Source organism: Myotis daubentonii, chromosome 18 (genome assembly GCF_963259705.1).
Source record: "Myotis daubentonii chromosome 18, mMyoDau2.1, whole genome shotgun sequence".
Classification (NCBI taxonomy): Eukaryota; Metazoa; Chordata; class Mammalia; order Chiroptera; family Vespertilionidae; genus Myotis; species Myotis daubentonii.
The window spans coordinates 43,559,766-43,574,047 of NC_081857.1; the positions used below are offsets into that span (position 1 = coordinate 43,559,766).

At 57.0% G+C, this 14,282-nt stretch overlaps 1 protein-coding gene and 1 pseudogene across 1 annotated transcript in view; both read left to right on the forward strand.

Annotated features, from left to right (window-relative positions):
• The first annotated feature begins 5,573 nt into the window (after positions 1-5,573).
• Positions 5,574-14,282, forward strand: part of LOC132220813 (E3 ubiquitin-protein ligase TRIM11-like) — a 32,080-nt gene continuing 23,371 nt past the window's right edge. Inside the window, 3 exon segments of the mRNA XM_059674441.1 lie at positions 5,574-6,094; positions 7,737-7,832; positions 8,543-8,773. Of these exon segments, the coding sequence (XP_059530424.1) occupies positions 5,636-6,094; positions 7,737-7,832; positions 8,543-8,773 (786 nt within the window). The 5' untranslated portion in view covers positions 5,574-5,635.
• Positions 11,390-12,737, forward strand: LOC132220871 (polyadenylate-binding protein-interacting protein 1-like; annotated as a pseudogene).

The following is a 14,282-nucleotide window of genomic DNA, read 5'->3' on the forward strand; positions in this document are numbered from 1 at the left end:
TTTTCTTCTTTATAGAATTTACTGTGCTCCAGGCACGGAGCTGGCTTCTGAGAGTAGCAACGTGCTTAATCGCTGACCTTTCACTCCCAGAGTTCAGAGTCCACGGCGTGAGGCAGGACATATAGGCACACTGGGGTGGGAAGTCATGGAAACAAACAATTCAGTAGGGACCCTGCCAAGCACAGGGTCAGCGGAGGCCTTCCCGTAGGAGGCGGCATGAATGAGTCAGTAACCCGGGAAGGGCCTTGGGAAGCAGCCGGGTGTGGGAATGAGGACTGTTCAACACGCCTGGGGATTAGAGTGAAAGGTGTGAGGGGAATTTGGTGAACTGACTGGAAACAAGATAAACAGTTATTTTTAAAAATCAGTTGCTTTTTCCAAAAGTAGAAGGATTTAGTCAGGAACAGAGATAGAAAGGAGTTTTTATCAGTCCCTAGCAACAGTTGGGCACCTATAAAGGTGGTAAAAAAAAAAAAATTATAAAACTGCCCTAGCTGGTTTGGCTCAGTGGTTAGATCCTTGGCCTGCAGAAGGTCCCTGGTTCAACTCTAGTCAAGGGCACAGGCCCAGGTTATGGGCTTGATCCCCAGTAGGGGGCGTGCAAGAGGCAGCCAATCCATGATTCTCGCTCATCATTGATGTTTCTCTCTCTCTCCCTCTCCCTTCCTCTCAGAAGTCAATAAAAAATATATTTATAAAAATAAATGTTAAAAAGTTATAAAACTAAACAAAAAGATAAATAAAAACCCAACACGTATAGCCTATACATGTGAATATACACATGTGCATTTATCTATGGTGCCTGTGTAGCCATGTACATATATGTGTGTATATGTACAGACACACACACACATAGAAATGTGAGAGCCCAGGCCCACCCTCACCCGCGGGCACACTCAGCACTGGGATCAGTTTCATACGCGGATTCATTTAAGAAGCGCCTTCAGGGAAGTGGAAGAAAATTGTGAGAGAGAATCACGGACCAGCTGCCTCCGGCAGGCCCCACCCTGGGGATCCACCCACAACCTGAGCCGGTGCCCTGACCGGGAATGGAACCCTGACCTCCTGATTCATAGGTCAGTGCTCAACCACTGAGCCACACCAGCTGGCTCCCAGCTCACATCTCTGTCTGCCTCCTCACTGCCTATTCTGGGTGTGCCAGCCGGCATGTCCATAGTCTGTTTTTTCCCTTTAAAAATTCATGCAATTTGTGCCTCTGACTGAGCTTGCTTAGGACGAATAAGAACAATTTGTTGCATCAAATTGCCAGAAGAAAGTGCTGTATGTAGCTGTGGCCTCGGCACACGGCACCCTGTCTGTGCGTCCACATCCGTGTGCTGAGTCAGCGCGGGCCCCGCCGATAACGGTCACGCTCGGGGCTGTCACATAAGCAGCCGGGTGACCAGGCCCTGCTGACCCCGCACGCAGGTCGCCCGCTGTTCCCGGGCCTCGGAGGGGGCTGTCACCTGGACCCCCGGCAGCTGCCACCCCCATGGGCACGGGGTCACCAGGCGGCCTCGGGCCCTGGCTCCAGGGCGGGAAAGGGGACGTCTCACCCTCGGGTGAGCGGGGCTGGGTGAACCCATGTCATCGTCCCCGTCTGCCTTCTCTCCTGCCCCGTCTGCCAGGGACCCGCACCCAGAGCTCTCAGGGGCGAACCTTCACCTCATGGCGGGGACTGTGGCCTCAGGGTGAGGTCCAGGCCCTCTGCCCTGCAGTCCCGGCAAGAAGGCAGCAGAGTCAGTGGAGCCCCAGCTTCCCTCCTCCTCTCAGGGGTCCTCACAAGGGAGCCCAAGGCCTGGAAGGGGCCGGGGAGCCCTGTGGGGGGAGGGGCCGGGGAGCCCTGTGGGGGGAGGGGCCGGGGAGCCCTGTGGGGGGAGGGGCCGGGGGCCCTGTGGGGGGAGGAGCCGGGGAGCCCTGAGGGGGGAGGGGCCGGGGGCCCTGAGGGGGGAGGAGCCGGGGAGCCCTGTGGGGCGAGGGGCGGGGGGGGGGGGGGGCCCTGTCGGGGGAGGAGCCGGGGAGCAGCCAGGAGGCTGTGGATTCACTGCTGGGCTCAGCCCTGGCACCTCCCTGTGGCCTGACCTTCCCAGCAGGTCACAGGGCTGAGCAGTGAGCCTGCCCGACCACCAGGGGGCACCCGCGAGGCAGAGAGGAGAAGCCTGGGGAGGAGCTGCCCCACAGGGAGCTGAAGGGGTCACAGCCTGGGGGGGGGGGGGGTCGCTCAGGGACAGAGCCCGGCCTGTGGACCTCAGGGCCTCGGGTGTGATTCCCGGTCAAGGGCACGAACCTCGGTCAATGTCTCTCTCACATGGACGTTTCTCCCTCCCCCCCTCGTCTCCCTCCTTCCTTCCACTCTCTCTAAAAAATCGATGGAAAAAAACATCTTTGAGTGAGGATTGGAGAAAAAAGAGTAAGTCTAGGTGGGGCGGACAGTCCTTTTTAAAAAAAATATGTGTTTTATTGATTTCAGAGAGGAAGGGAGAGAGAGAAACATCAATTTTGAGAGACAATCATCCATTGGCTGCCCCTGCACGCCCCCCACTGGGGACCAAGCCTGCGAGCCGGGCCTGTGATCGGGAATGGAACTGTGAGCTCTTGGCTTGTAGGTGGGTTCACACTCAGCCCCTGACACACGGGCTGGGCCCTGCAGTCCTTTTGCTCTCAGTGCCGCCCCCTCTGTGGCTGGGGCCTCCCGTGGCTCCCGGCTCCCAGCTGGGTGCTGACTGGTGGTGATGCTGACAGTGTCTGACCCTGCAGAGCGACGCTGAGGGGGAGAAGGAGGGCGGAGGTCACCAGCCCTTTCCACCGCCCCCTTCAGAGCAGTGATGAGAGCATAGGGACCTAAAAAATAGCAAAAAATAAAATAACAGCCGACCAGAAGCTGATGCACCCCGAGGGGGTTGGTCAGACGCCATGGCAGGAAGAGCTGCAGTCGGGCCTGTGGGTGGAGCCCCTCCCCGACCTCAGACGCTCCTGCTGGCCCAGAGCCAAGTGAGGACTTCTCCCCTTTTCTCATGGCTGTAGAAGAAGGACTTTGACCCACCACTCCCCGCCCTGCCAGGCCCAGCCCAGCCACGTGCAAACCCTTAGGGCCATTTCCTGGTTTCCTCCCCAAACCCAGCAGCGCCCTGCCCCCCACCACAAGCAGTTTCATTTCTACCTGAGTCCTGCCCAGGACCTGGGAAGTGGCCTCTCCAGGTGACTCCCTCCAGCGAGTGTGTGGCATCGGTGGTGTCCCAGGTACTGGGGAGGGTCTGGGCGGGTCTCCCAGGGAGGGTCGCGACACCCAGTGTGTGGACGGGAGGGGGTGCGGTGGAGGCCTGGGCGGCAGGGAGGGGCGTGTTTCAGACATCAGGGCCTCTGGTCCCTGTCCCTCCAGGCCCTGACCCCTAGCCCTTCCGTGAGGCCGCTTTCGCTTCCATCAAACTCCAAGCTGTTCCAACCTCAGGAGATCTGGGTGCGAGGCGGGGGGAGTGGAGGCCGGGACAGGCCCCCGGGGCCCCTGGAGGGCAGGTCCTGTCCTGGGGACACAGCCCAGCCACAGGGCACCTGAGTGTGTCCCCGGGAAATCACCGCCCAGGAAGGGACTCTGAGCAGAAACTCTCTGTGGCTCCAGAGGCTGCCCTGGTTCTAGAGGAAGAGGGGTCCAGTGGTTTCTGGGATTCCTGGTTGTGCTCCCTCCATTGTCAGGTCCCAGGAAGGTCGATCTGCCACCTGCCCGCCTCCCTCCGCTCCCAGGAGGGCAGGCCTGGCTCCCCAGGAGCTGCAGCCCCAGGCCAGGTCCCAGGGTCCCTCCTTGGCTCTCTGGTTCCTGGGTCCTCCCTGGAGGATCTTGGGGTCTTGTCTCCCCATTTGCTCCCCCTCCCCTCGTCCCCCAGGGTTGCAGGTGCCTGGAACTTCTCCTGGGAGACAGTCCTGGCTGGAGGAGAGAGGTCACCTGACTGCACCTCCAGCCCAGGCCTTTCCTTTTTTTAAAAAAATATTTGTATTGACTTCAGAGAGGAAGGGAGAGGGAGAGAGAGGAAGATTGATGATGTTTCTCCTGCACGCCCCCCACTGGGGTTCGAGCCCCCAAGCCAGGTATGTGTCCTGACCAGGAATGGAACTGTTGCAGAAGACCAGAGAAAAACCAAGCAACGCTTTTAGAGAAAAGGAGTGGCACTGTTTATTTACGCCGGAGGACTCAGGGAATAACTTTCCCAATCTGAGTACAGTAACATGTAGTGGGCTTCTCTTTTATATCTCTCTGGGGTCTTTGTCCCCCAAATATGGATTATGCTTCTGGTCCTTTTCCACAGGCTTTCCAAGAAGGCCCCCAGGTGTTTGGACTCTCCGGGCCATGTCTGATGGTCTGGCCTGGCACCAGCATTAATAACCCCTCCCTCCCCCGCTCTGGGGAAGGTGCTGTTCACAGTTTTATGGCCTCTGTATTTAGATAACCGGTTCTGCAACACCAGTTTCTAGGAAAGAGATAGTGACTTGATTATAGGTTATCAGGAATGTACACTGGGCTTGCTGGCATAGATTCAGATTGCTAGCTCCCCACCACCACCCCTAATATCAGGGTTACATTGGAATTAGCCCTTTTTAGCCTTCTCAGAACCCTGACCTCCTGGTCCAAAGGTGGACGCTAAACCACTGAGCCAGCCGGCCGGGCGCCTCTCAGGTGAGGGAGAGCCTGGAGGGACTCACTGGGTCTCAGGTGCCCTGTTGACCTCGGGTTCATCCTGGGTGGGTTTCCATGGAGGAGATTTTTTCTATTGTTTCTTACAGAAAAAGGAAGGGAGGGCGGACAGAGAGCGGGGGAGAGAGAGAGAGACCTTGGGAATGGAACCCGGGACACGTCAGTGTGTAGTGGACGCTCTAACTACTAAGCCACTGCCCAGCCTTTGTTCCCTGTGGGGGGGAGTCGGGGGAAAGGCTGGGGGTGCAGAGGCTCAGCTGGTCCACAGTCACTGTTTCAATGGAAACTTCCTGAACCACCAGTTCCTTAAGTTGCAAAGAAATGGTCTTGGAACCAGTTATTCCCAATTATTCCTCATGTTCCTCAGGTGGGAGAGTCCCCCAGGCCCGCACTGGGTCCCTGGGGCATCCTGCCTCGCTCTCGCCCTGCCTGTGTCTGGGCTCCAACACCAGCTTCCCCCTGATGGATGGTCTCTATCGGGGCTTCATGCAGCCCCCCGTGGCCATGAATCAGTGGAAATGTGACCACTCCTCCCCGGTGCCGCTCAGTGGAGAACGCATTGGCCTGCGGAATGTAGGGTCCTGGGTTACATTGCGGTCAAGGGCACGTACCTGGTTTGCGGGTTCCATATCTTTCCCTGGTCAGAGTGCATGTGGGAGGCAGCCCATGGGTGTGTGTCTCTCTGTCTCCCCCCTCCCTACCGCTCTCTCTAAAAATCAATGGAAAAACATCCTCAGTGAGGCTACATCTGCATGTTAAATTCTGTTTCATTTTAGTGAATGGAATTGGGGTCCCTACCCTAGTCCACAGCACAGCTGCACTCTCTGCAGCGTCTACTTTTCAGACCGTTTCTTTCCTCCAGATAAGACCTCCAGGCCTGGAAGCCGGGGTGGGTGTGCCGCCTGCGCTGTAGGAGCCTCTGGGTCTGGCATTGCAGCTTCCCGCAGAGACATGGCATCGGCCGCCGCCAGCAAGAAGATGCAGGAGGAGGCCACCTGCTCCATCTGCCTGCACCTGATGGCCGAGCCCGTGAGCATCAGCTGTGGCCACAGCTACTGCCAGGCCTGCCTCCTGCGCTTCATGGGCCCGCCCTCCTCAACACGGAGACAGCAACACAGGGAGACCTTCTCCTGCCCCCAGTGCCGGGCTCCCTTCCAGAGAGGCAGCCTGCGGCCCAACAAGCAGCTGGGCAGCCTCATCGCCGCCCTCCAGGAGCAGGAGCAGCAGCAGGAGCGGGAGCAGCAGCAGGAGCAGCAGCAGGAGCAGGAGCTGCCCTGTGAGGAGCACGGGGAGCGGCTGCACCTCTTCTGCGAGGACGACGGCCAGCTCATCTGCTGGCGCTGCGAGCGCCATGGGCAGCACAAGGGCCACAACACGGCGCTCGTGGAGGACGCGAGCCCCGGCTACAGGGTGAGTGCCCCCTCATGCGCCTGAGACCCCCTCATCCAGCCCAGTGGCCCCTCGGGTGCCAATACTCACATCATCCAGCCTGGAGGCCAAGGTTGGGACCCTGAATGCTAGCTTTCCTCCTGTGGTTCTTTCTTCTAGCGGGAGGTAGGGGTGAAGGCCTGGAGGGGCGGGAAGCTTTAGGGTGGATCCTCCCTGAATGAAGTCCTGGCTGTCCAGCCTCACCTGCCACGAACAGACAGACTCACCCAGGTCCCCGCTGCAGGATGAACTGGTCCCAGCTCCAGTGCGCCATGCAGTGCAACCCACACATGGGTGGTTTTTTGTTTTGTTTGATAATCCTCACCTGAGGATATTTTCCATTCATTTTTAGAGAGAGTGGACGGGAGGGGGAGAGAGAGAGAGAGAAACATTGATCTGAGAGAGACATGGATTAGTTGCCTCCTGCAGGCCTGTGACCAGGGCCAGGAAATGGCAGCTGAGGTTCATGCCTTTTGACTGGAATCGAACCCGGGACCCTTCAGTCCACATGCTGAGGTTCTAGCCGCTGAGCAAGACCAGCCAGGCCGCACCTGCAGGTTTTATCGCCTCTCGGGTCAATGTAAGGAGACAGCACCATGTGCAGGGGCGTGTGGGGGAGTGAAAGCACAGGGACCAGGATGCCACCTCGTGGGCAGCCTGCCGTCCAGTAGGGAAGACACACCAGCAGTGGGACTGCCCAGCCTCCATGGCCTGGGGAGTGGGAAGGGGGACCTGGGTGCGGGTGGTCTTGGGGATCCCTCCCAAAAGTGAGTCCTGAAGGAGCCTAAACACTAACCATTCATCCCAGCCAGTGGGGCTCAGTGGTTGAGCATCGACCTAGGAATCAGGAGGTCACGGTTGGATTCCTGGTCGGGGCACATACCTGGGTTTCGGGCTCCATCCCCAGTGTGGGGCGTGCAGAGGCAGCCGATCCATGATTCTCTCTTGTCATTGGTGTTTGTGTCACTCTCTTCCTTTCTGAAATCAATATATAGCTTATGTAATAAAGAGGGAATATGCTAATTAACCATCACACCATCACAAAGATGACAGCGCCCATAGCCAATAAGTAGAGAATATGCTAATTGACCTCCCTGCCCTAAATGATGGCGGTGCCTCATTTCTTCACCCCTCCACCGCCCAGGGCCACCCGAGGTTTGCGCTGCCGGCAGTGGCAGCAGCAGAGGTGTGATGGGGCGTCGCCATCCCCTTATGGCCGGGTCACCTCTGCCCCTGAGGGCGCCTGGACTGTGAGATGGGGCAGGCCGGGCTGAGGGACCCTCCCTCCAGTACATGAATTTTCATGTGCTGGGCTCCTAGTATACACACGTTTTAAAAAAAAATTAATGGTTTTTAGGAGTGCTGAGAAAAGAGAGGGCTGTCCTGTGAGAGGGCCCGTAGCAAACGCACAGCCAGGGCGCAGGGGGGGTGTAGGGAAAGGCAGGTGTCGCCGAGCCTTCCATCAGCTCAGTCGAGGTCCCCCACAGGCTGTCCTGGCCATTAGCCGAGAGGAGGGTCAGGGTGACAGGGACAGAGAGAGCCCCGGGCCCTGACATCCAGGTTCTTCCCGTCAGAGGGAGAAGGGAGATGTGGTCAGCAAGGGTCACTCCATTTCTTCCTCCAGGAAAAGCTCCAGGAAGCAGTGAGGAGACTGAAGAAACTGGAAGAAAAATGCACGAACCAGAAAGCATTCATGGCGAAGCAGATCGCCCAGTGGGAGGTGAGAATGGGGGGCTCTCGCCTTGGCCGCTGGAGGGCACCCCCCTGGGCTCAGGTGCAATCCCCACCCAGTCTGGCATGTGCAGGAGGAAACAGCCCATGTCTCTCTCACATTGACGTTCCTCTCTCTCTCCCCACCCTCCCTCCCTGCCACTCCCCTCTCTCTAACAATCAATGGGAAGAATATCCTGGGCTGAGGATTAAGGACAACAACAGAAAATGAACAGGGATTTCTTGGTGTCAAGCTCTGTCTGTCCTGGCGCTTAGGCGTAGGGTCTGATCGGGCCAAGCACAGTGATGGTGCCACTGAACCGGAGCAGCAGGTGGAGCCCCGAGAAGAAGCCATTGCCCTCCTTGTCCACATCGATGAGAACTCATCCCCTCCCCTCCCTCCTTCCAGCAGGAAATGGCCAGGAGGCCAGTGCCTGTCGGAGCCGCAGAATCACATGCCTGTTTACCCAGAGCCGTCCCCACTGGGTTTCCAACTCTCTTTCTTTTTATACTTTATTTTATATTTGTATTTATGTCAGAGAGGAAGGGAGAGATAGAAACATCCAAGAGGAGAGAGAATCATGGTCGGCTGCCTCCTGCACGCCCCCCACTGGGGATGGAGCCCGCAACCCGGGCCTGTGTCCTGACCTCCTGGGTCACAGGTGGACGCTCAACCACTGAGCCCCGCCGGCCGGGCTGAGCGTCCTCTCTTGACTGTAGGAGAAGATAGAGGCTCAGAGACAGAAAATCCAGGCGGAATTCCAGAACCTGCGCAGCTTCCTGAGGGAGGAGGAGAGGTCGTACCTGTGGAGACTGGAGAGTGAGGAACAGCGCACTCTGCAGAGACTGAGGGACAGTGAGGCCGACCTGGGCCAGCAGAGCCGCCAGCTCGAGAGCCACATCCGGGAGCTGGAGGAGCGATGCCAGGGCTCCGCCCAGAAGGTGCTGCAGGTGAGGCTGAGCCTGGGAGGAGCCAAGGGGGTGGGTTCTGAGCTGCTCTGGGGGGAGGTGGGGGGCGTGGGAACAGAGGACCGCCTGCCTGTCTCAGTGGTGGCCCATCAGTGTGGGGGACTTAAAGGCAGATTTCTCTTATTCTTATTTAGTTATTTTGTTAATCCTCATTTATGGATATTGTTCCTTTGGTTTTAGAGAGAGTGGAAGGGAGAGGGAGAGAGAGAGAAATGTCGATGGGAGAGGGACACATTGATTTGTTGCCTCCACAGGTGCCCCAACCCTTTGCTGGATATCAAGCCCGTAACCAAGGCGTGGGCCCTTGTCAGGAATTGCTATTGGGACCCTTCAGTCCACAGGCCGACGCTCTAGCCACTGAACCACACTGGCTAGGGCATAAAGGCATATTTCTTTTATTTATCATTTTTTAACGTATTTTTTTTATTGATTTCAGAGAGGAAGGAAGAGGGAGAGAGAGATAGAACATCAATGATGAGAGAATCATTGACCAGCCCTGCAACCCGGACATGTGCCCTGACAGGGAATAAACCCTGACCTCCTGGTTCATAGGTTGATGCTCAAGCACCGAGCCACACCATCTGGTCTAAGCCTATTCCTTTTAGAATATTGAACAGATAAAATCTACAAGGTGGCTCCATGGTCTACAGGGCTCTATATATAAATCAGAAAATTGTGATTTGGTTCAAAACTCCAGTGTGGCTCAGTGGATAGTGCATCAGCCTGAGAACCAAAGGGTCCTGGGTTCGATTCTGGTCAAGGGCATGTACCTTGACTGCCGGCTCCTCCCTGGTCCAGGCCATGGTCAGGGCTTGTGCAGGAGGCAGCAATCAATGTGTTTCTCTCACATCAATTTTTCTCTCTGTCTCTCCCTCTCCCTCCCACTCTCCCTAAAAATCAATGGGAAATTATCCTCGGATGAGGATCAAGAAAAATGAAATCCCCTGCAGGTAGAGGGGGTGGGTTCCTCGGCCGAACAGGCTCAGGGGATGGCTGCCGCTCCCACATGCCTGTGTCCAGGGCACAGGATCCTGAAGGTCAGGTGATGGCGGGTACCAGGTGGGGCCGCCCCATGAGTGATGGGTGAGCCTGGCCTGATGGGCCCTCCTTCCAGCCTCAGGAAGGTGAACCTCCCCCTACCTCCCAGCTGCTGGTCCCAGGTGTGGCTGGTGGAACTGGAGGGCGCCCCTCAGGGTGACCATGTCTCATGGCTGCTCCGCCCCCTGGGTCACTGTGGCCGCCAACTCAGGGCCCAGTCTGGGCGCCGGGCACCCACCCACCGCCGAGAGGCTTTGTGACAGGGGGCCTCTGGCAGTTGTGCTCTGAGGAAGGTGAGGCCAGAGGGAGGATGTGGGGGCTCCCCACCCCCCTAAGCAGCCGCAGGGTCCCCAGCACCTCAGCAAGGAGGGCGCCAGGTCAGAGGCTGAGAGGTGTCTGCTGTGCTGACCGTCCAGAGGCTGGAGTGGGGATCATTGCACGGGGTGTCCAGCAGACAGGGCGCTTACACGCATCGAGTCCTGTCTCACAGCAGGTGCAGGGACCGGACTACAAAGGGGAAGGGGCTGGGTGCTGTGTGCAGCCCTGGGGGCCTCAGCCGTCAGCTCTTGTCCTCAGTCCCCAGGCAATGAGATGCTGTTGGTCAGATGGTGTTTTGGCTCCTGGTGGGTGGGCCTGACCCTGCTCATGGGCTCTGCTCGCTGGCCTCACAGCTCAGTCACCTCCCCAGTCACTTCGCACAGGGCTTGGGAAGGAAAATTAACAAAAACGTAACCCCTGTTCACATGTAGGAAACGTACCCCTGTTCCCATAAGTGTGTGTGTCCTAAGATTTAAAAGAACAGGATTGCTTTTCAGAGTCATCCAGGTGCTCTCCCGACCAGGGTGTAAGCCCCATCCCATCCGAACCCAAGGCCGGGCCTGCCCTGTGCCTCTGGGAGGGAGCAGCAGCCCCATCAGCATGGTGTTCCCACACTCACCTGTGCCTTTGTTTCCCGCAGGACGTGGAGGGCGCCCTGAGCAGGTGAGTGCTGAAGGAAGGGCCAGAGGAGTGGGGTGCGAAGCCGCGGGGTGCCCCCTGAGCAGCTCTGGCCTCTGCTCCCCCAGGAGCCAGGCTGTGCGGCTGGAGATGCCAGAGGCCGTCTCCTTGGAGATTCAGACTGAGTGCGAGGTCCCCTTGCTCTTATTTGCCCAGAGGAAACAGTTGATTACAATGCAAGGTACGTGAGGACATTGCCAAGCACCCAGGGGACCGAGCTCAGTGCAGCCTCCACCCCATGGGTCACAGGGGCAAATGGGAGGGTTTCTACTTTATGGTCACAGCCCTGTGCTCCCCTCGCTGGTCTGAAACAAGGCTCAGACTCCAGAGCACAGGCTGCTCTTATCCAAATAAACTTTTTTGGGAGGCAGGTCCCCCTCCAGCCCAGAGCTCCGAAAGCCACCCAGGGCCCATGGGTGGGGTGGGCACGGCCCACGGGGTCCCTCTGTGGGCCCGTGGGGGAGGGTCCCAGGAAGAAGTGCCCACCCGCCTCTTCCAGACCCTCTGAGGGACATTCTAGGAACACAGGAGACCCCAGCATCACATTCCCCAGCAGAACTGGGGGTCCAAGATTCTGTGATGGCTGAACCCCAGGTGGTCATCACTCCCCTGTGAATGCTCACCCTGACAGCCAGCGCCCTGAATTCTACCCTTGGTGTTCTTCTAATGACACAGGATCCGTCCTCCATGGTCTCCCTCTTTCCGTACTTGTTGGGGATTTCTTGGACCATCTGACAGAGCAGCCTGGCAGTTTTGACACTGACATGGAGCTGTTTGCAGAGACCCTGAGTCGCCGGGTCACCACGGACGAGGCTTTGCAAGAACTTGTGGACCTCATCTATCAACAGGCCACGTCCGTGCCAGAATTCAGCAACATGGGAGCTGGCCTGTGTAAATACCTGTGCAGTCGCCTGACCATGAGTTCACAGAGGGCCCGATTCCGCCAAGTGCTGCTTCAAAGACTACAGACTCAATATGACCTTAGAGATGAAGCTGCCAAAGGAGATGAAGCAGCTCGGAGACAATTCCATGGGTTCGTGCTCTTTATGGCAGAACTTCATATTTGGCTGAAGATCGAAGAAACTGGACAGCTTCAAAGAGCTATTCAGTCTTTTCTCCGGGGGCTGTGCGATGCCCTCCTTTCTAACCCTGTGGATGATAATGCAAGTTGTGCAGACAAATTAATGAGTTGGACATGGCCCGAGTTGAAAGATGTCTGGAAGGGACAATGAAAGACGGACATGGACGACCTTATCCAGAGGATTGGAAACGTCGCCCTGGACGCGCCCTGCAGTGTAGACGTGAGGCACATGCTCTTGAAGCTTGTAGAGCTCCGGTCAAGTGACTGGGGGAGAGGCCCTGTCACCTCAGCACCGAGAGAAGCAGCACCTGAGAATGATCCCGACTGTTTGTGACGGAACCGCCATTGGGTCCAGCGGATGGTGCTCCTCTCCCTGCAGCTGATCCCGACGACCAGGATTCAATCAGGAGTGACCTGAGGGCGGGAGGGGATGGGGGAGGGGGGAGGACACATGTGATACTTTCAACAATCAAGATTTATTAAAAACAAAAAAGAGTGACTTGAAAGAAAAGGCTCTTTTTCCAGATTGTGAAGAAAATGGAGCAGGTGTGTCCGGGGTGGTGACCGTACTTGGATGATATTGACGATGAGGTGGACCCAGAAGCTTATGCACAGTTTTGTTTGGAACCAGAGCGTCAGCAGAAGCCGTCGGGTTAAACGTCCACGGGTCAGAGTGAGGAAGCCGTGCAGGTGATGGTGGGAACCGGAACGCAGGAAACCTGTCACACTTGTACCCGATAGAGGACGCAGAGTGATGTTACCAATGTCCGCACCTTCAGTCGTGTGTGACACTCTCTGGCACAATAAACTCTATTCCCTGGAATTTAAAAAATACAGTAAAATGAACTAAAATAAACTGTGTTGCACGGCCGGTTTGGCTCGGTGGACAGAGGGACGGCCTGTGGACGGAAGGTCCCAGGTTCCATTCCAAGGGCAGGTCCCTCTACCAATCGGTGTGTGTGTCTCTCTGTCTCTCCCCCTCCCTTCCTCTCTCTAAAGGTCACTGGAAGCCTGGCTTGTGTGACTCAGTGGTTGAGCATCGACCTATGAACCAGGAGGTCGGGGTTTGATTCCAGGTCAGGGCACAGGCCCGGATTGCGGGCTCCATCCCCAGTGCGGGGCGTGCAGGAGGCAGCGGATCCATGATTCTCTCTCGTCATTAATGTTTCTATCTCTCTTCTCTCTCCCTTCCTCTCTGAAGTCAATAAAAAATATATTTTAAAAAATATAAAGAAATTTAAAAAAATTATAAAACTAAATAAAAACATAAATATAAAAAAGCGAACACATAGCCTATACATGTAGAATTATGTATGTCTGAATATACATATGTACATACTATGTTGTACATTCTATGTACAGTCTATGGTGCATGTGTAGACATGTACATATATGTGTGTATATATACAAACACACACACATAGAAATGTGAGAGCCCAGGCGCACCCTCACCCGCGGGCACACTCAGCACTGGGGTCAGTTTCATACGCGGATTCATTTAAGAAGCGCCTTCAGGGAAGTGGAAGAAAATTGTGAGAGAGAATCACGGACCAGCTGCCTCCTGCAGGCCCCACCCTGGGGATCCACCCACAACCTGGGCCGGTGCCCTGACGGGGAATGGAACCCTGACCTCCTGATTCATAGGTCAGTGCTCAACCACTGAGCCACACCAGCTGGCTCCCAGCTCACATCTCTGTCTGCCTCCTCACTGCCTATTCTGGGTGTGCCAGCCGGCATGTCCATAGTCTGTTTTTTCCCTTTAAAAATTCATGCAATTTGTGCCTCTGACTGAGCTTGCTTAGGACGAATAAGAACAATTTGTTGCATCAAATTGCCAGAAGAAAGTGCTGTATGTAGCTGTGGCCTCGGCACACGGCACCCTGTCTGTGCGTCCACATCCGTGTGCTGAGTCAGCGCGGGCACCGCCAATAACGGTCACGCTCGGGGCTGTCACATAAGCAGCCGGGTGACCTGGCCCTGCTGACCCCGCACCCAGGTCGCCCGCTGTTCCCGGGCCTCGGAGGGGGCTATCACCTGGACCCCCGGCAGCTGCCACCCCCATGGGCACGGGGTCACCAGGCGGCCTCGGGCCCTGGCTCCAGGGCGGGAAAGGGGACGTCTCACCCTCGGGTGAGCGGGGCTGGGTGAACCCATGTCATCGTCCCCGTCTGCCTTCTCTCCTGCCCCGTCTGCCAGGGACCCGCACCCAGAGCTCTCAGGGGCGAACCTTCACCTCATGGCGGGGACTGTGGCCTCATGGTGAGGTCCAGGCCCTCTGCCCTGCAGTCCTGGCAAGAAGGCAGCAGAGTCAGTGGAGCCCCAGCTTCCCTCCTCCTCTCAGGGGTCCTCACAAGGGAGCCCAAGGCCTGGAAGGGG